Here is a 20,008-nt window from a genome sequence, read left to right on the forward strand (position 1 = left end):
GCAGAGTTGAGGATGTTGAGATTTTCATTGGGAGTGACAAGGATGGACATGATTAAGAATGAGTACATTAGAGGGACAGCTCAGGTTGGACAGTTTGGTGGAAAAGTGAGAGGTGAAATTGAGATGGTTTGGACACGTGTGTAGGAGAGATGAGAGTTCGATTGGGCGAAGGATGCTGAGGATGGAGCTGCCAGGCAAGAGGAAAAGAGGAAGGCCAAAGAGAAGGTTAATGGACGTGGTGAGGGAGGACATGCAGGCGGTTGGTGTAAGGGAGGAAGATGCGCAGGACAGAAGCTATTGGAGGCAGGGGTCGCCACAGCGGATCATCTAACGGGAGTAGCCGAAAGAAGGAGAGCTGCTATGCACAAGATAAAATATTGTTATGCATTTAGGTGAATTATTAGTATGTGCTCACAAACATATTCTGGCATGTGCTGTATTACAGTATAATTGCATATACATTATTTCACAAGGTGTGTGTGTGTGTGTGTGTGTGTGTGTGTGTGTGTGTGTGTGTGTGTGTGTGTGTGTGTGTGTGTGTGTGTGTGTGTGTGTGTGTGTGTCTCATGCCATCCATTTATTTTATTTACATCTCCAAATGGAAGGAAACAAGTGTGTATGGAATGAAACCGTGCGTAATGGGGACACTTTCTCCGTGACACTCTCTTAAGACGAGTGGAAAATCAGCCGTAAATCACGTAGTCTGAACTAGTCTCACGTAGTCTTAGCAACTGTTATAATTCAGAAATGACTGATTGCTGATTTCTGCTATTGACAAATCAGAATCGAGTATTAGATAGAGCTGTATAAGAAGGTATTGATTAAGTATCATCGACTGAAATCCCTCTGAGGACATCCCCACACAGAAAACTGTTCAGCTATGTCAGAAAAAGTGATTACGTCAATATGTGCAATGCAACTAGAATGCTGATTTTTCCAAATAGGTTAACCCAGATATTTAGTTCAAATGCTCTTTCATGATGACGAAATTTGTCTTGCTTTAACCCCTGAAATTGCCTTCTTGAGGTTTGAATTTGAATTAAATTTGGATTTCTTATCGCTTGATGCAAAAACATCTGACCTTTTGTAACTGTCAAGTTGACATACAATGGGCACCGAGTGTCTCATGTTGGGCCACAGAAAATGCGTTTCTCTTTGGGCTTTGCATGGACTCATGTGACCTCCAATTGCTTTCTCAAAGACTGACTAAATTGAATAAAAAAAAAAGAGCGCAAAGCTTGTCTTCACCATGTGAAGGCGAAAGTACAATAACGGCTTTAATGTTTTTTTTATTTTTTATGCAGACCATCATAGAGATTGCTCGGGAATTACCTTGAGAATGACTTCAAAAAGGTAGGTCTTTCCATCGGGATATAAATTGAACCCCACCCCTTACACAATTACCATACAAATGTATTTACTTAGTTACTTAAAAAATGCTAAGTTGCTAATACGTGAATGAGATACCATAAATAGTGAGGATGTAGAATTTCTTGACCTGTGTAGATAAGCAAAATGTAAAGGATAGGATATGCTGTTTTACAAACCATGTTAAGACCTTTTAATAAAATGTTTGTTTCCATCAACTATAACTTCATAGCGCAACCTCACAGGGTAACGCTTTAGCCCTAAAACATTTTAAAATCCAATTTTAGAAAATATGAAATTTCCAATGTTCCCATCCAAACGTCAGCACGTGCTGATTAATACGATTTGAGCACACATTTTAATCATTTGCACTTGAAGCTCTAACAACTACAGCTTACAATTTCCATTGAATTACTATTGTAACTCTCTTGCTGAGTGAAACTACATGCTATTGACTTTACACTGACACTCTGAATCTGAACATCCAAATTGATGATCCAAATTTCTATAGTTTGATTTTGGCCTGTTCCTGTGGCCTTTCAGAGTGGCAGGCTGATTGACCGCCATTTCTCTGTGTTCAAACAAGAACTATCATCAGTCAGGATCATCAGACAACTTGATGACTTAATGATGTAATTTCGTCCAGCATGCTTAAGGATGTAAGTAAAAAGAATGATGGCTTCGGGGACATAATGCATCTTCATCTAGCTGCACCTCTTCCTTTCGGCATGTTGCCGGTTGATGACGACACTGCATAGAAACCTTTACCGAACCGTGCATCATGGTATACTGTTGCCAGCATAGTATGCAGTGTATTCTGCATACTTTAGATGTATATTTGTTATTATTATTATTATTATTTTTGCCTTTTCGCATATCATTTGAGCTTATTATGGTTTCAGACATACTATACACTCATTTATCATACTAAATAGAATGCTTATATCGACTGTATCCAACTGCTGTATGTATTATGAGGGAAAGACGCTAGTGATGCAACTCGCGACTGATTCATTCGGAGTGAACAAATCAAAAGAGTCGTTCACTTACTAATCGCTAACTGCTGCCACACAGGCATTCACTGAGAAGTGACTCTCGGTTTTCGCGAATGAGAAGAGCCACGAGTCACACATGTGCCTCGAGAAGGGGCAATGACTCGTGAACCAATTTGCGAATGGGAAAAGCAGTGAGTCACGAGTCACTTTGCATTCTACCAAAATATACATATTTTTTTTTTTTACAGAATTAATTATTTTTGTGAGAATATACCAACTGAAACAAAGAGTTTGAAAATTTAACAAATGTTTTCACTCGTAAAGAACCAAATATCCAAAAATAGACAAACTTTGTCACTCCAAGACACTGATCAAAGTTTCTATTCAGTGTTGTCATCAAGCCATTGCGTGCAGGAAAGCAGTGTTGCAGCTATATGATGAAGTATGAGAAGTCTGAGAAGCCATGAATCTCTTTACTCGCATACAAAATGACTATGCTTACAACACATTCAATCCCCTATATATTTTTTAGTGTCCTTTTCACCAAAATCAATGGCCTATCTAAAAAAAAAAAAAAAGAACAATAATTTTACTAATTATTGCTATGATTATCACTTTGAACATCCTAGAAAAGATATAGATGTGCTGTCAAAATCTGTTTTTTATAACTAAAACTGGCTTGGACTTGTGCAATAGTTTTCTATGGACAGACCAACTTAATGTTCTTGTAACTTGTGTTTTTCTGTCTTGCGTATTCCCTCGGTACAGGCAGCCGTTCATTGCAGGCATTTATTTATTAGTGGCTGTGGACGTTGTTATACCACCGGGAAACAGAGGTATGTTTTTTTTTTTTTGTTTTTTTTCTGTGCCAATGTTTTTAGCTAGCTGTAAGCAAAATGCTGCTTCAACTTGATAACGGTTACAAATCCATCTTTTGATATGCAATGGTCCAACAATTAAAAAAAAAAAAAAAGAAATCCATTGCAATGATGAAAACATGAAGGAAAAGCAAAGGATTCCATGATATTTCTGCAACTCAATCAATAAACAAAAAAATAACGTATTTGATTGGTTTGCATTCTCACTGACACACACACACACACACACACATTGACAACGGACCCGTCTGTGAATAGCCCCTCCTCTTTATGCACTGTCTGATCAAAACATGATCATGCATGGGATGTTTGGGTTGGGTACCGAAACCTGGTGCCACTATGGCATTGGTTCCTATAAGATCAGTATCTACCGAATCGCAACGCAGATTTTGGTGCCATGCCCGAGCTGCCGATGGAAATATCCACCCTCCGGTGCTCCGAAACCGCTACACGCGCCTTCACTGAACATAATTGTTTGGAGCGTGCCGCTTGGAATCCTCTGTATTCCTCGTGCCACCACTTTCCTCTCCCGTGCAACTAGCCTACTGAACTTTTGGATGAGAGCCAAACAGCAGTGGCGCTGGTCAATGTCAAATTATCGTCAGTTAACCAATCAGATAAAAGAGGCGGGTTGTAAAAGTTTTCACTACCAATAACCTACTGATCATACAAACTGTCAGTTATTTGTTAACACGTAACCTGTGAAAAGTAATTACTGTAAGGACAAATGGGTTTAGTTCCTAAATATCTAAAATAGCCTCGATCTTAAATTTTTTTTATTTTTTTTACAAAAATAAGGATAATTAAAAAAAAAAAAAAAAAAAAAAAAAGAGCCCATGGACTGTTTGAAAATGTGTGTGTGTGTAACCACTAATGTTTTCTTTACCCCACAGTTACAAATGCAGATGTCGCCTGTGATTTTGAATCATATCCCATCTTCCCTTTTGCATTTAGGACCCATACACATCACCTAGGTAACTACCTTTTACACTTATATTTAAATTCTCTATGTAGAACCTCATAACACTGTGTGAGGTATAGTATGTAAGGTATGAATAAAATTGTATTGCTTTGTTTCAGTCACCACCGGAATGGCCTTTAAAAGGCTGTTCCGGTGTCTAGGGGTGCAACGGAGCACAAATCTCACCTTTCAGATCGTATCACATATCGGATCATTTTTCGGATCAGAAAAATAAAGGCGGGGACAAATATAACTTTGCTTTCCATTTATTCTGTAAAACACTAAAATCAAGGAGCTTTTGAAAACATCTTAAATGAAAACAACATTCAAGATGTCCAATGTTGAAATAAAACTTAAAATATTCAATCTATACTCGATTGTTAAATTAAAGTGCAATATGAGGCATGCCAAACATGGCAGTGAATGGAAAAAATGTGATTAGATTCGCCCCCAGTAATTGAATTCCAACAAGTGAACAATATCATTACTACTTAAATTCCTCATGTTTAAAACGAACAAAGTTTCGTGAAAATTGGTTCAGAATTAAACGAGTTACAGTCGGTTTTGTAGAGAAGTCGGAGTGCATCTGTATCCTTTTCTAATGACCATTAGATCACCATTCCCCAAAACCAGAGCTGAGTGAGGCGGGGGGGTGTCAGGCCAGGGTATGGATGTTTGAAATGAAGCGCTGATATGTGAAAGATTTGAATAAGACTGTAGGGATAGGAGGTAGAGTTGGTCGTCGAGTAATCTAAAGGTTGCTGGTTCGATCCCAGGCTCCTCCTGCTAGCATGCTGTAGTATCCTTGAGCAAGACACTTAACCCCTAATTGCTCCTGATGGCTGCGTCCGTCGGTGTTTGAATAATTGTAAGTCGCTTTGGATAAAAGCGTCTGCTAAATGCAATGTAATGTTAATTCAACCATTTTAATTTGTATTAACAAATGACAACAAAAAGTACAGTGTGGCAAAAAAGAATGGGGGGAAAGAATCCAGGAAATCACATTGTAGGATTTTTAATGAATTAATTGGTAAATTCCCCAGTAAAATAGGTATTTGGTCACCTACAAACAAGCAAGATTTCTGGCTTTCACGATCTGTAACTTTTTCTTTAAGAGGCTCCTCTGTCCTCCACTCGTTACCTGTATTAATGGCACCTGTTTGAACTCGTTATCAGTATAAAAGACACCTGTCCACAACCTCAAACAGTCACACTCCAAACTCCACTATGGCCAAGACCAAAGTGCTGTCAAAGGACACCAGAAACAAAATTGTAGACTTGCACCAGGCTGGGAAGACTGAATCTGCAATAGTTAAGCAGCTTGTTGTGAAGAAATCAACTGTGGGAGCAATTATTATAAAATGGAAGACATACAAGACCACTGATAATCTCCCTCGATCTGGGGCTCCAAGCAAGATCTCACCCCGTGGGGTCAAAATGATCACAAGAACGGTGAGCAAACATCCCAGAACCACACGGGGGGACCTAGTGAATGACCTGCGGAGAGCTGGGACCAAAGTAACAAAGGCTACCATCAGTAACACACTACGCCGCCAGGGACTCAAATCCTGCAGTGCCAGTACATGTCCAGGCCCGTCTGAAGTTTGCTAGAGAGCATTTGGATGATCCAGAAGAGGATTGGGAGAATGTCATATGGTCAGATGAAACCAAAATAGAACTTTTTGGTAAAAACTCAACTTGTCGTGTTTGGAGGAGAAAGAAAGCTGAGTTGCATCCAAAGAACACCATACCTACTGTGAAGCATGGGGGTTGAAACATCATGCTTTGGGGCTGTTTTTCTGCAAAGGGACCAGGACGACTGATCCGTGTAAAGGAAAGAATGAATTGGGCCATGTATCGTGAGATTTTGAGTGAAAACCTCCTTCCATCAGCAAGGGCATTGAAGATGAAACGTGGCTGGGTCTTTAAGCACGACAATGATCCCAAACACACCGCCCAGGCAACGAAGGAGTGGCTTCGTAAGAAGCATTTCAAGGTCTTGGAGTGGCCTAGCCAGTCTCCAGATCTCCACCCCATAGAAAATCTTTGGAGGGAGTTGAAAGTCCGTGTTGCCCAGCAACAGCCCCAAAACATCACTGCTCTAGAGGAGATCTGCATGGAGGAATGGGCCAAAATACCAGCAACAGTGTGTGAAAACCTTGTGAAGACTTACAGAAAACGTTTGACCTCTGTCATTGCAAACAAAGGGTATATAACAAAGTATTGAGATGAACTTTTGTTATTGACTAAATACCTATTTTCCACCATAATTTGCAAATAAATTCCTTAAAAATCAGACAATGTGATTTTCTGGATTTTTTTTTTTCTCATTTTGTCTCATAGTTGAGGTATACCTATGATGAAAATAACAGGCCTCTCTCACCTTTTTAAGTGGGAGAACTTGCACAATTGGTGGCTGACTAAATACTTTTTTTTGCCCCACTGTATGTACATGGTGTGTACTTGCTTGAAAAACCAAAGATAGTCGCTCCAGGTTACATACTCACATGAGCGCTCCTGGCGTGCCAGGCTGGAGCCAGCTTCATGCCAAAAAACATCCCAACGGTGCTACGGCGATCAGGGAAAGGAAGTAGAGGAAGAGGAGATTCAAACCCTTGTCATGGGGAATGTAAGATCGATGACCAACAAGACGGACAAACTCATTACATTGGTGAACAGCAGGGGGAGTACCAGGAGTGCAGCTTGTTTTGCTTCACGGAGACATAGCTAAATAAAAATATACCTGACTGTTCAGTCAAGCTAGCTGGCTTGCATCACACTAATGCAAGCAGATAGGGCAAAACAGAGCAGCAAGAGGAAAGGATATTGCCGTATTTGTCAACTCTTCCAGAGCCTCATTGCTCCCAGTGTTATACCTCTACCAGGGAAGTCGATATATGCTGTTTGGACAAGCATAATGCAATACAAGCCATCCAGAATAATGCACAAACAGAAGTGGATCTTTTTGTGTTTTTGCATTCACAAATGTTGTTCAGTTTTCTGAAAAAAAATTTTTTTGTTTGTTTTTTTAACATTGTTCTGGGAATTGTGACAGAATTCCTTCCATATAAAAAAACATAACTACAACTCAGTGAAAACCCAAACTACAAGATGGTCACTTAGACATTACGCAGTTTGAAATCTACTGAATAAATAAAAACACAAAACCCTAATTACCTTGGTCTGACCTCTCATCGTCTTTTAAGATGCATAAGAAGTTTGAAATTTCATTTTACCATCATCCTAGGGAAAGTGGTAAGTGGCTACAGGATCCGGGATGACAAGTGGACTCTCATTGGGCGGCAGTCTCCTCAGTTACCACAGGTAGTTAACCTGCCACTGAAATGTAATCTGTTCTAAGTTAGTGTTTATTCTCTTAAAAAATTTTTTTTAAATCTTTTTGAATACCAGGTCTCAGAAAGCCTTTAAAGTTTAAACAAATGCTTTCTCTATATCTCCAAATCTTTTCCCTTTCAAAAATATTTTAAGGGGTATTATGGCTACTTTTCGACCCAGGACTTATTAAAAATGTTGATTCACATTATTCATAACTTTTTATAGAACAATTTTGTCAACTATATATTGAAAAACGTATTGCTCTGCGGCAGCTTCTCACCGTGCTTAAATGCAGTCCAATGGGGAAAATGTTTTTAGCCTTAACAAAACAACAAAAACATGTTAAAACTCTTTTTAGAGAATAGGAAACTTAAAGTATGTTTGTGCGTGTTTTGAATAAGCGATTTTATGAAATAACCACTTTTTGCAATTGCCACAGTACATCCAAAGTATAATGTTGGCTACAGCAGGCAATCGCTAAAAAGCAGAGCAACTTCCTATTTCTAGTCTCTCCCATTCGTGTGGAAAAGAGATGATCCGAGGATGTGCAAAAGAGTGAATAAAGCCCTGACGACCATTTTTTCCAGTACAGGTACTCCTGTTTAATGATCCTTCAGACTTAAGACCAGCTCTCTGACCTGTTGATATTGTGAGCTGCGTACAATACCACGGCGTGCGCGGCGTCTCAGCATCAAGCATCTCATTGCGCATCACCATTCTGTCTGTCTCGTTCCCGCAGTCTGTCAGTATTCACTCCACTAGCATTCGCAATCGCCACGCCCCCTTACTGTGAAATAACACGGGTCCTCGCTGATCGACCAATTCCCTTAACGACCTGGTTGTAGGAACGGCACTTGGTCGTTAAGTGAGGAGTACTTGTATAACGTGATTGTGAGCTTCCAGATTTCAAATAGTATATTTAATATGTTAACATTTAACATTTTGCCCCAATCCCAGGCATTCTATGCTGCTAACAGGGATGTGGATGTGAAGTATGGAGATACTCTTGCAGCAAGATGTGTATTTACCGGTGAGGGGAGGACTTCCAAGACATATATTGGGTGAGTTCTAAAAGCTAAATGCTGCTTCTCTTCTCTGTTTTGTCTTTACTCTCGGTACAGTTAGTAAATGGGTACCAGTTGAGGTGAGCTCTGAACGGTTCATGTAATGATGGCCAATCGGCGATGTATTTTGGCCATTAATTTTGCTTATTTTGTGTAGATTTGTTATGGGCCTGTAATTTTACATTTCCGGAACATCTAGCTATGCTTTTTTGATAACTGTAGAATAAACTAAAATGTATAGTCAGGTAGAATTATCAGGTTGTCTATATGTTATACCAAAAAATGGTTTCTAAAATGTTTGTAGTCTCTTAAGTTAACGTGGACGTAGCCAAATGACTTAATTTGCAGAAGTGCAAGAGTCAATTAAACCCTAAAAAACGTCATAATGCATTGTTTGTGTATTTCAAAAAAATTGGTTTTAGTTTTTTATTTATTTATTTTGGGGTTTTGCTATGAACAGTTATAAATGATGCAAACCAACACTTATCACACCACTCTTATAACAAATCTTAGCCTTCATACCCACCACCAATTAACTTTGACAACCCTGTTTTTTTTTTTTAAATGTATTTTATATATATATTTTTTTATTAAACCAATACGTTTTTAAAGTGTTTCAATTTACAAAATAACAGTGGTTTTGCTTCCTCAAAGACTTCAATTTTGCTGTTGCCAAACCTAAAATGATTTTGTGATGAACTTTTTTTCAACCTTTTTATTTTGCCCCTGCAGTGGTACATCCAGTGATGAAATGTGTAACTTCTACATTATGTACTACATGGAGAATAAACATGCTGTCCCCTTTATGAACTGTATGGAAACCGGCTCAACTGAGCTGTTCCAGAATATTCCATACGAAGCCAACGTTCCCATTCCTGTCAATACAGACACAATGTTTTCCATGATGCATGTGGGCCATGCTACAGGTAAACAATGGCACTACTTTTTTTTGCTTTTTTGACACAACAGAAAATGAAGCGCTGGAAACACAAGATATATTTTTTTATTCTTTCTTTTGAGATAAATTGTCACACCTCATTTGCAGTTGATTTGAGTAGCCTACTCAACTCAGTATAAAGGTAGTTTAAAAAAAAGTTTACGTTTAAAAATAAGTGATAGTGACATTTAATTGATTTCACTCACAAGTAAGCAGTAAGAAGAAGCCTTATATCATCTTCATATTTTAGGTAGTGAAGACAGCATGAATTAAATTGTAACACCAGCATGGATTTTCCAGGAAAAATTCACCCAATATTGTTTTTCTGCACAGATCCTTGGAATAACAAAGCATCATCACAACCAAATAAGGTGGAGCAGGAAACTCTGAATCAGGGTGAGTTTGCTGTGTTGCTCTGCTTAATTGCTCATTCTGTGTAAAATTATTTGACTCTGAATTTGAATATGAATAAGTTGTATAGACTTTATTAAAATATCAAAAAGCAAAGCCAGCCAAAATGATGTGCGTTTTCCATGTAAACTTTACCTTTAGCTTTCTCTGCTAACAAAGTTACGTTCATCGTTTTTCAAGCCAGGCCTCATTGAAATGTTGGTTCCAATCCTTTTATAATTGTTCATGACACAACCTCACTTATTGGTCATTTGTTTAAGTCCAATCTATAGGCTGATTGATGATTGTGTTAGATTGGCATCATGCGGGTTCATTTGTCATGACAATGGGTGTTTGTGGAAGGGGCTGACCATTGGTCTCATCTCTTTACATATTGAAAGCTCAAAAGTAAATTGTGATGTTAAAAGACTAACAAAATGGCTTACGTTTTTTGGCACTAATTTCTAATGTGTGAAAATACGCTGGAAAAGTAAATAAGAAAGATTTTCTGATTGTTCCTTTTTACTCTTATTTTATAGACTCCAGGTCCCCAGATGATCTGGAGTCTGCTAACGGACTTAAGGGAACATTTAAGTTAAGTGTAGTTTAAATCGACTTTTTGAAAGATCATGTGTCACACTGCATGCTAACCCGGCACATTTAAGGGGCGCCTACTTTTAGTTACATGTGGAAAAATATAAAAAAAATCCTTTCAAGTGGTTTTCTATCTCTCAACTTATTTCAAAACTGAGTTTGATTTCTAATTATTAGATACATATTAAAAGGTCGAGGCTACTTGATCCACCAGCATTTTACCCGGGGAAAAAAATCAATCACCAAATTGTTGAACTCCTAAAACAGTGCAAACATCCTTGTTTGCCAATTGCATCCCACTCCCACAGGGCGGATTTCAGTGTTCCAGTCCCAATGTTGTGCTTCAGCAGCTAACTCGGCATAGCGTAGATGTTTTCGCTCATAAGCCTCGTCTACTGACTCCTCCTAGGGTACGGTAAGCTTGATGATGAAGACCTTCCTGAGAGAAGGGGACCAGAGTACCACGTCAGGCCTTTGGGTGGTGGTTGCAATCTCTGGAGGAAATACAAGTTGCTGGCCAACATCAACCAGCATCTTCCAATCGCAGGCTAAGCAAAGCTGGCCTTGCTCCAGCGGTGTGGGGCTGCTCCTGCTTACCTTAGCCCCCTCACGGACAAAGATGGTTGTTGTTTGCAGGTGGTTGGATGCTGATGGTGGTATGGAGTTGGTGGCAGCTCGTTTGTTTTCCAGGGTGGAGGCAAGGCTCTTTAGGACTTGGTTGTGACGCCAGGTGTAACGTCTCAGTGTGAGACTGACTTTACACCCTGTGAGTATGTGCTTGAGGGAGGCTGGCCCGGAGCAGAGGGCACATCCTGGTTCTTCACCCAACCACTGATGAAGATTAACTGGTGTTGGAAGGAGGTCATACGTAGCTCTGATGATAAAGCTAAGCCGCCTAACTTCCATGCTCCACAAGTCCTTCCAGCTGATCCTCCTCCTCTCCACACTGTCCCACCGTGTCCACTGTCCCTGTTTAGCAAGGGAGACCGCTTTGGCCCATCTTGCAGCTTCCTCCTGATGTCGTACTTCTGCCACTGCCATCCTCCTCCGTGCTGGAGCTGTGGCTCTGTTCCAAGCTGGGCGGTTAGTTGATAACCCAAGGCCACCTCTTCCTTGCTGAACATGTCCCACGATGTCCGCGTGTCTGAGAGCTGTTACTGCCTCCTCCACTGCTCTGGTTGGTCTCCATTTGCGTCCTGCTGCCAAGGTGGGTGCATTGTTGCTCACCACTGCGTCTTGGGATTCATTCAGTGTCATCTGAAGTCTTACTTTAGCGCACTAGAACTCCTCCGTGAGACTAGTGAGAGGCAGTTTGAAGGCACAATCTCCGTAGAGGCCTATGGTGGAAAGGCATCGGGGACTCCGAGCCACTTCTTGATATAGCCTGTGACTTCTCTTTCAAGCTTCTCCACGGTTGCAATTAGGACCTCATAAACTGAAGGGCCACAGCACCTGGGTTATGAGGCCAAACTGCAAGCATCAGGTCTTTAATCTTCCAGGAAGCTGGGTGTTGTTGATGGCCCGTAATCCATTACTGATCTCCTTCTGCAGTTGCTGTACCTGGTCTTTGTCCTTCAGGCTTGCATCATACCATCTCCCAAGGCTTTTGACAGGCTGCTTGGATACTGTTGGGATTGGGTCATCTCCGATAAAGAATTTAAGATCAGAGAGCACTACCTTGATGAGGAAATGCTGCGTGACTTGGATGGTTTTATCTTCATGCGGGCCCAGCTGATGTTCTCCTCCAGTTTTCCGAGCAGCCTCCTGGTGCATGGGGCAGTCGTGGTCAGAGTAGTAATGTCATCCATAAAAGCAAGAGGAGGGAGGCGCCGGTCCGAGTTAAGCCGTTGTCAGGCCACCACTCATCTTGAGGCTCGGATAATGACCTCCATTGCCATTGTGAGGGCCAGGGGTGAGATGGTGCATCCCGCCATGATGCCAACTTCTAGGCATTGCCAGGAGGTGGTGAACTCAGAGGTGGTAAAGCAGAACTGCAGATCCTGGAAATAGGATTTAACCAGGGCAGTGATGGTGTCTGGGAAATGGAAGAAGCTGAAGGCAGCCCACAGGAATTCGTGGAGCACTGACTCAAAGGGATTGGGGAGGTCTAGAAACACTACCTGAAGGTCCCTTTTCTCCACCTTTGCCAATTGGATCTGGTGCCAGATCATGCTGGAATGTTCTAAGCACCCAGAGAACCCTGATATCCCTGCTTTCTGTACAGATGTATCGATGTACTTATTCCTTCGCAGGTATTTGGACATCCTCCGAGCTATGACACTGAAGAAGACTTTACCCTCTGTTTAGCAGGGAGATTGGTCGAAATTGGCTGATGTTCACTGCCTCCTTCTCCTTTGGGATCAGGACCCCTTCTGCTCTACACCACACTTTGGGTATACTCCTCCTCTGCCATGCTGTTCTCATGCGCCTCCAGAGAAACCTTAGGAGATCTGGTGCGTTCTTATACACCTTGTATGGAACTCCATTTGGCCCTGGGGCTGATGCTGTTCTTGCCCATCGGACTGCATTTTCCACCTCTTTCCAAGTTGGAAGGTCAGTCTCGATCCTCCAGGTCTTTCTTTGTTGTTTTCAGACCTCCATTTTCTTCCCCTTGTGAAGAGACTTTTTAGGAACTTGAAGGGGTCTTTATAGAACCATGTTTTTGTTTGTTCTTTCTTCCTTCTGCATTCCCGTAGGTTCTCTGCTGAAAGTTGTCTCCTTTCTTGGATGAGGCGCTTGATCTCCTGTTGGTGCAGTTGGAGCCTTTTTCCCGCGTTTCCCTTCTTGTACTCCAAAGCGTTCTGCCCCATATTGGTAGATGATGTCCCCCATTCTCTCCAACTTGTTCTCCACTGTGCCTTTAAGTTGCTCCAGGGTCAAGGTGAAGTCGGTGTTGACCGTTTCTCACAGTTTCTTGTCAGCAGCACCAGGCCATTTCACGTGCAGTCTGTGCCCGGGTAGTCTCCTCTCCACTGCAGGCTTATTGACACGCTGAATTAAGCTGAGCATAAATCAATCACAGTGCACCATTTGGTTCCGGGTGGAATATTAGAGTAGTGTATGAGGGTCAGGGACAACCGGTGGTTCGGCATCAACAATGGAGGTTTTAAAAAAATATATATGTATTTTTTTTACCTGTGCTGTCAGCATGCTGGGCATACAACAGAGCGATAGACCAACACCCTGCCCGAGCAGCAGGCCAGCTGGCAGGACTCCCATGCCCACCCACGCCCCGTGTAAGGGGAAGGCCTGCCCCACCGCAGCCGACCAGACGCCCAACCCGGCGTGAGTGCCAAGTGCTCAAACACGTAGCAGCGTGTGCTCAGCACGGGGTACCTCGTTGTTACCCCCCCGCCGATGCCAGCAGGCCGCCAGAAACACAGGCCCCCAGCACCCTGGGCGCCCGCTGCAGTGTTTTTTTTTTTAATCGGGAAAATCGGAATGTTGCAGGGGCTAAAGGTTTTCCTCAGAACCCTTGCTGCCTTCAGTCCTACAAATGTGGGACTCTCTATGGCGTGTTGTTTTAGGTGAGGGAGCCTGGCGCTTTTGTTTATTTTTATGCGTACCGGCTCTGCTGATTTTACACATCCTAAATCTGTCTTGTGTTTTGACCCTACTTCCTGTGGTACTTGTTTTCGTAACTTGTTTTTCCAGATTTGTGTTCCTTTGTGTTTTTTTATTTTTTTTATCTCAACGTATATTTGATTCATAAATGATAGAAAAATGTGATCCACCGTGTACTTTAGGGTCATTTGGCGGCTTTCGAGTTTTTTTTTTTTTTTTTGCATAATTGAAAGTGGAGAATCAGAGCTTCCAAACAAGGTGTCACTTGTGCAAATCAAGCAAATATCTTTAAAGCTATGACTTGTTAAGGGTGTGGCAAACTGTGATTCTGAGATAATTCCCTCCAAAGTTTTACCCACACCAGGTTCATTCAGCCAGCTCCCAGAATGGAAATGGGGTTTGCGGACAAACAAAGCCTCATGGCTATTTAACATACTGCTGAATGGGCCAATCATGAACAGCTCAACAACACACAACTATTTTGTTTTTAAAAAAGCTTTTATTTAACAGTAAGAATATACATGTTTTATAAAAGTGGAATTATTTTGGAGTTTAAAAGTACGGACAACACAACAAAATGTAGAGTCTATCAATATTATGAGTCTCAGAAAATCTGAAATCTGAAAATCTGTCACCAACATCAACGGACCTCATTATGTAATCGACTTCTTACAGATACGGACGTATCGTCGGTGTCCTCCAGTGGATCTTGAAAATATTCAGTTTTATCGTCACATTAAGTTTGAGATCCGCTGTTTGAGTCCGGAGTAATATCAGATTTAGCATCGCTGACGTTCTCCGCGTCGCTGTCAGAGAACTCACTATCATCGTGGAAAATGAAGTCCAGTACGCGCCGCTAACACTGACTTGGATCTATCGCACTGGTCAGATTAAGGTCCGACAAATGATTCAGAGCTTCCACCACCCGCTTCGTGTAATCCATAACGATACGGAGAAGAATGTTTTCACAGACAATTGAGACCGAAACACCCCCGTGCTGCTCTTTAACCATCTGTTTACGAAAGTGACATAGGTGCGTGACGCGACGGGTTTTTCTTTGCCGTTTCACAACAATGGCTACATGTGTGTAAGAGTAGTACGATTTAAAGGTTGAAATATATCAAAACGGTTTCACATTGTGACTTCCCATCACATGGAATATGGATGAATGATCTTCACCTGGACGCTCGCTCTAAGAAAACGATCGATCGGCATTGTTCAGTGCTGTTCTGCGTCTCGTAAGTGAACTGCCTTTCCCCATGTAATCTCACGGGAATATTTAACTCCACAGTTTAGCGTTTTTCTATTACTTATAAATCAAACTCGTTTTTGAAAATACATTGAGAGCATTACATTTTGGATGTACTGTGGGAATTGCAAAAAGTAGCTCTAAATAAAAAATATTACTCTTATTCAGAACTTGTTCAAAAATACACAGACAAGCGTTAGTTGAAAAATATAAAATCTGCGGTTTAATATGGGTTTTTTTAGTACTGTAATTTAGATTTCATAAAGAATAAGACATTCTAAGCAGAAGCCACAATGCAGTCATCGCAGTAGATCCACTGTACGTCGACAGAATGTTAGACTGTCACAGATATGTCATAACTTGCTTACCCGCAAAAATTGGCCGTTTACTAACTCTAAATCAACCAAGCCTATGTGCCTTGACTTGATCCTCATCCCTGTACCGTACTGTTCTGTCTCTCTCTGTTATATGTGCCATTTCACAGCACAACCCTAAAACACCATAACTATTATATACACTGTACATTTTCCACCGAATCAAGTTAACTTACAAAGTCCACTCTGACACCCCACAAATACACCACAATCTGGCATAACCCTGACTCCCAGCTCAACAAAATTTCCACAGAATTTCACCACAGGAGGAATTGGAAATAAAACACTCAACAACTTCTCTAAGTAAGAACAATGGCCAGCATTTATTTAAAAAATAAAAGAAGACACCTTTTCTATCCATTTAATTGTAGTGCAAACACAAATCAGTCGGTTCATGAATTTCCCCAAAAATAAAGAAACTAAAAGAGCTGTTTAGTTCAGTTCCAAAAATATATATACAGTGGGGCAAAAAAGTATTTAGTCAGCCACCAATTGTGCAAGTTCTCCCACTTAAAAAGATGAGAGAGGCCTGTTATTTTCATCATAGGTATACCTCAACTATGAGACAAAATGAGAAAAAAAAATCCAGAAAATCACATTGTCTGATTTTTAAGGAATTTATTTGCAAATTATGGTGGAAAATAAGTATTTGGTCAATAACAAAATTTCACCTCAATACTTTGTTATATACCCTTTGTTTGCAATGACAGAGGTCAAACGTTTTCTGTAAGTCTTCACAAGGTTTTCACACACTGTTGCTGGTATTTTGGCCCATTCCTCCATGCAGATCTCCTCTAGAGCAGTGATGTTTTGGGGCTGTCGCTGGGCAACACGGACTTTCAACTCCCTCCAAAGATTTTCTATGGGGTTGAGATCTGGAGACTGGCTAGGCCACTCCAGGACCTTGAAATGCTTCTTACGAAGCCACTCCTTCGTTGCCCGGGCGGTGTGTTTGGGATCATTATCATGCTGAAAGACCCAGCAACATTTCATCTTCGATGCCCTTGCTGATGGAAGGAGGTTTTCACTCAAAATCTCACGATACATGGCCCCATTCATTCTTTCCTTTACACGGATCAGTCGTCCTGGTCCCTTTGCAGAAAAACAGCCCCAAAGCATGATGTTTCCATCCCCATGCTTCACAGAAGGTATGGTGTTCTTTGGATGCAACTCAGCTTTCTTTCTCCTCCAAACACGACAAGTTGAGTTTTTACCAAAAAGTTCTATTTTGGTTTAATCTGACCATATGACATTCTCCCAATCCTCTTCTGGATCATCGAAATGCTCTCTAGCAAACTTCAGACGGGCCTGGACATGTACTGGCTTAAGCAGGGGGACACGTCTGGCACTGCAGGATTTGAGTCCCTGGCGGCGTAGTGTGTTACTGATGGTAGCCTTTGTTACTTTGGTCCCAGCTCTCTGCAGGTCATTCACTAGGTCCCCCCGTGTGGTTCTGGGATGTTTGCTCACCGTTCTTGTGATCATTTTGACCTCACGGGGTGAGATCTTGCGTGGAGCCCCAGATCGAGGGAGATTATCAGTGGTGTTGTATGTCTTCCATTTTCTAATAATTGCTCCCAGAGTTGATTTCTTCACAACAAGCTGCTTACCTATTGCAGATTCAGTCTTCTCAGCCTGGTGCAGGTCTACAATTTTGTTTCTGGTGTCCTTTGACAGCTCTTTGGTCTTGGCCATAGTGGAGTTTGGAGTGTGACTGTTTGAGGTTGTGGACAGGTGTCTTTCATACTGATAACGAGTTCAAACAAGTGCCATTAATACAGGTAACGAGTGGAGGACAGAGGAGCCTCTTAAAGAAAAAGTTACAGGTCTGTGAAAGCCAGAAATCTTGCTTGTTTGTAGGTGACCAAATACTTATTTTACTGAGGAATTTACCAATTAATTCATTAGAAATCGTACAATGTGATTTCCTGGATTCTTTCCCCCCATTCTGTCTCTCATAGTCGAAGTGTACCTATGATGAAAATGACAGGCCTCTCTCATCTTTTTAAGCGGGAGAACTTGCACAATTGGTGGCTGACTAAATACTTTTTGCCCCACTGTATACATATATATCTTACTGTCCACCGCTACCTGGGTAGTTTTATTTTTGTATCAATGTTAGAGGCCTCTTTTGTTTTTCTCATCTGAAATCAATGGTAAGGAGAACCGATGGAAGAATCAATCCGCATGACAGTAGGCTGGATAGATGACAGAAGACTGGATGTCCGGTCACCTCTTAATGCAGTCTTGTGGTCGCTGTCTGGGCTTGTGCTCACATGCATGCGTTTCTCTCTCTCAGAATCAAAGTTACCTAAAAAACCAACCTGCATACTGCAGGGCAAAGTCTCATTTAATTTCCATTCTCATAAAATAAGAGATTATATTTCAAAATTGTATTGCGTTTATCATTCTCATAATTAATATATTGAGATCTAAGCAATTTATAGCATAACATATACTGTAGCTGCAACATACAACGCATTATTAGAGAATCATGTCACACTGCTACATTAATATATAATATAACATTTCCATTCCGAGACTAGCTTTACTGCTTTTACAAGTCCATAACATAAATCTTGGTTTTTGTTCTTGCATCATCAAGTAATGCTAAACTGTAGATTCTAATGATAGAAGGCTAACACCACTGCTTTGTTGGTGGCACATGTACCCAGAGGAGTACTTTGGGGTACTGCAGGGGGTACTCTGAAAATGAAAAAAAGAGTTTTAAAAAATATTGGTTACATATAATGTTCTATAGGGGCGCTAATGGCGCCCCGTTGTATTTATAACACCCAAGTGCGGTTGTACCAGGGCTCAGTGGTTGGCACTGTTGCCTCACAGCAAGAAGGTCCTGGGTTCAAATCCTGCGCCTGTTGGGGATGGTAGCTCAGGAGGTAGAGCTGGTCGTCTACTAATCTAAAGGTTGCTGGTTCGATCCCAGGCTCCTCCTGCTAGCATGCTGTAGTGTCCTTGAGCAAGACACTTAACCCCTAATTGCTCCTGATGGCTGCGTCCGTCGGTGTTTGAATAATTGTAAGTCGCTTTGGATAAAAGTGTCTGCTAAATGTAATGTTTCCTCCTGTCATCAAAGGGGTCAACCTTAATACTTAACCTTAATAATAATTTAGGGGGTAATACTCCTATTGGTGCACCTGACAAAGTCATGGGAAAAGAGCTGGAGTTGGTCTATGTAGGTCCTAGTTATAAGATGGGATAAATGCAGAGAAAAATTGCCCCCAGAGTGATTAATAAAGTATAATAAATAAATAATTTAATTGCCCTGTTGAACTCTGTATTGCAAATTGGTGCACTGAAATGTTGTCTGAAACTATTCTCTCTACTGGATCAATTTGAAAAGTTTCTGGTGCTAGTCACTCGGATTGACCGATGAATGAAAAATAAGGTTTAGTTTAAAAAATATATCCTTTAATTGTTAAGCTCCCCCATAGCCCCCCCCACCCATAATTATCTGCTGCCACCACTGGCTGAAACATTCCATTCCCATTTTCCCAAGATATAATAACTCAGCGTTACAGTCTACTTCCTCTATTCCTTTTTCTCTTGCAGATTTGTTTTCCTATCTCTCCTCCAGCTATCTTATAGCACTTAGTTTTTCTCTCTGCCATGGAAATTAGTGCACAGATGCAACTCTCCTTTTTCTTTTTTTTCTTTCCTCACCTCATTTCTTCTACCTACCCCTGTCCTGTTTGTGTAGGTGACCTCTATTCTCTTCTGTCCAAGCTGGTAGGCGAAAGCCAAGATCTACGTAAGTACGATCCCAGCAGGACACAGGCAGCCCAAAGTGAGTTGCTTGCGCACATTGATAACGTCATGCAAAGAAAGAAAGGGTCTGGTTCGAGGTTATCATTCCCAGCAAGGGAGGAGGCCATACTGGTCAGGGATAGAGTACACAAGTTTCACCAGATTGAGGCCCCAGCCACACCCCCAGGGAGAAAGCTGCCACCTGTCGCCGTGCTTGGCACTGAAAGTAAAGGTGGGTGTCGGACTATATTCTTTCTGGTTCGGTGTTGAAAGTCCCACCATTGTTCAGGATTTGGAGCACTTGTGTTTCGTTAGTTTTCTACTGCAACTAATTCATTTGTCATACAGGTACTTAAGCATGATCCAATTGAATTTGAACTGACTTATAAATAAAATTACTTTACAAAAAACCCATTCAGACAAATTGTTCCACAAAATCTGAGATGTTCTGGCGTTTCGGAATGGATAGTTTTCTTACTGATATTGTTTGCGAACATTTGAAACTGACATTGAACTCCGGGTAGCTATGTAGC

At 41.2% G+C, this 20,008-nt stretch overlaps 1 protein-coding gene across 8 annotated transcripts in view; it reads left to right on the top strand.

Annotated features, from left to right (window-relative positions):
* The window catches only part of pam (peptidylglycine alpha-amidating monooxygenase), a 69,049-nt gene that overhangs the window by 17,418 nt on the left and 31,623 nt on the right, over positions 1 to 20,008 (top strand). For 4 of the 8 annotated variants that reach the window (XM_080018515.1, XM_080018522.1, XM_080018517.1 and 1 more), the window contains 8 exons: positions 1,305 to 1,353; positions 3,132 to 3,199; positions 4,135 to 4,215; positions 7,450 to 7,526; positions 8,496 to 8,599; positions 9,335 to 9,528; positions 9,873 to 9,935; positions 19,429 to 19,707. In XM_080018515.1, coding sequence (XP_079874641.1) covers positions 1,305 to 1,353; positions 3,132 to 3,199; positions 4,135 to 4,215; positions 7,450 to 7,526; positions 8,496 to 8,599; positions 9,335 to 9,528; positions 9,873 to 9,935; positions 19,429 to 19,707 — 915 coding nt within the window. The remainder of the gene's footprint in view (positions 1 to 1,304; positions 1,354 to 3,131; positions 3,200 to 4,134; positions 4,216 to 7,449; positions 7,527 to 8,495; positions 8,600 to 9,334; positions 9,529 to 9,872; positions 9,936 to 19,428; positions 19,708 to 20,008) is intronic. The other 4 variants (XM_080018518.1, XM_080018519.1, XM_080018520.1 and 1 more) reach the window with 4 other exon arrangements.

The sequence above is a fragment of the Zeus faber genome (genome assembly GCF_960531495.2).
Source record: "Zeus faber genome assembly, chromosome: 17".
In the NCBI taxonomy this organism is placed as follows: domain Eukaryota; kingdom Metazoa; phylum Chordata; class Actinopteri; order Zeiformes; family Zeidae; genus Zeus; species Zeus faber.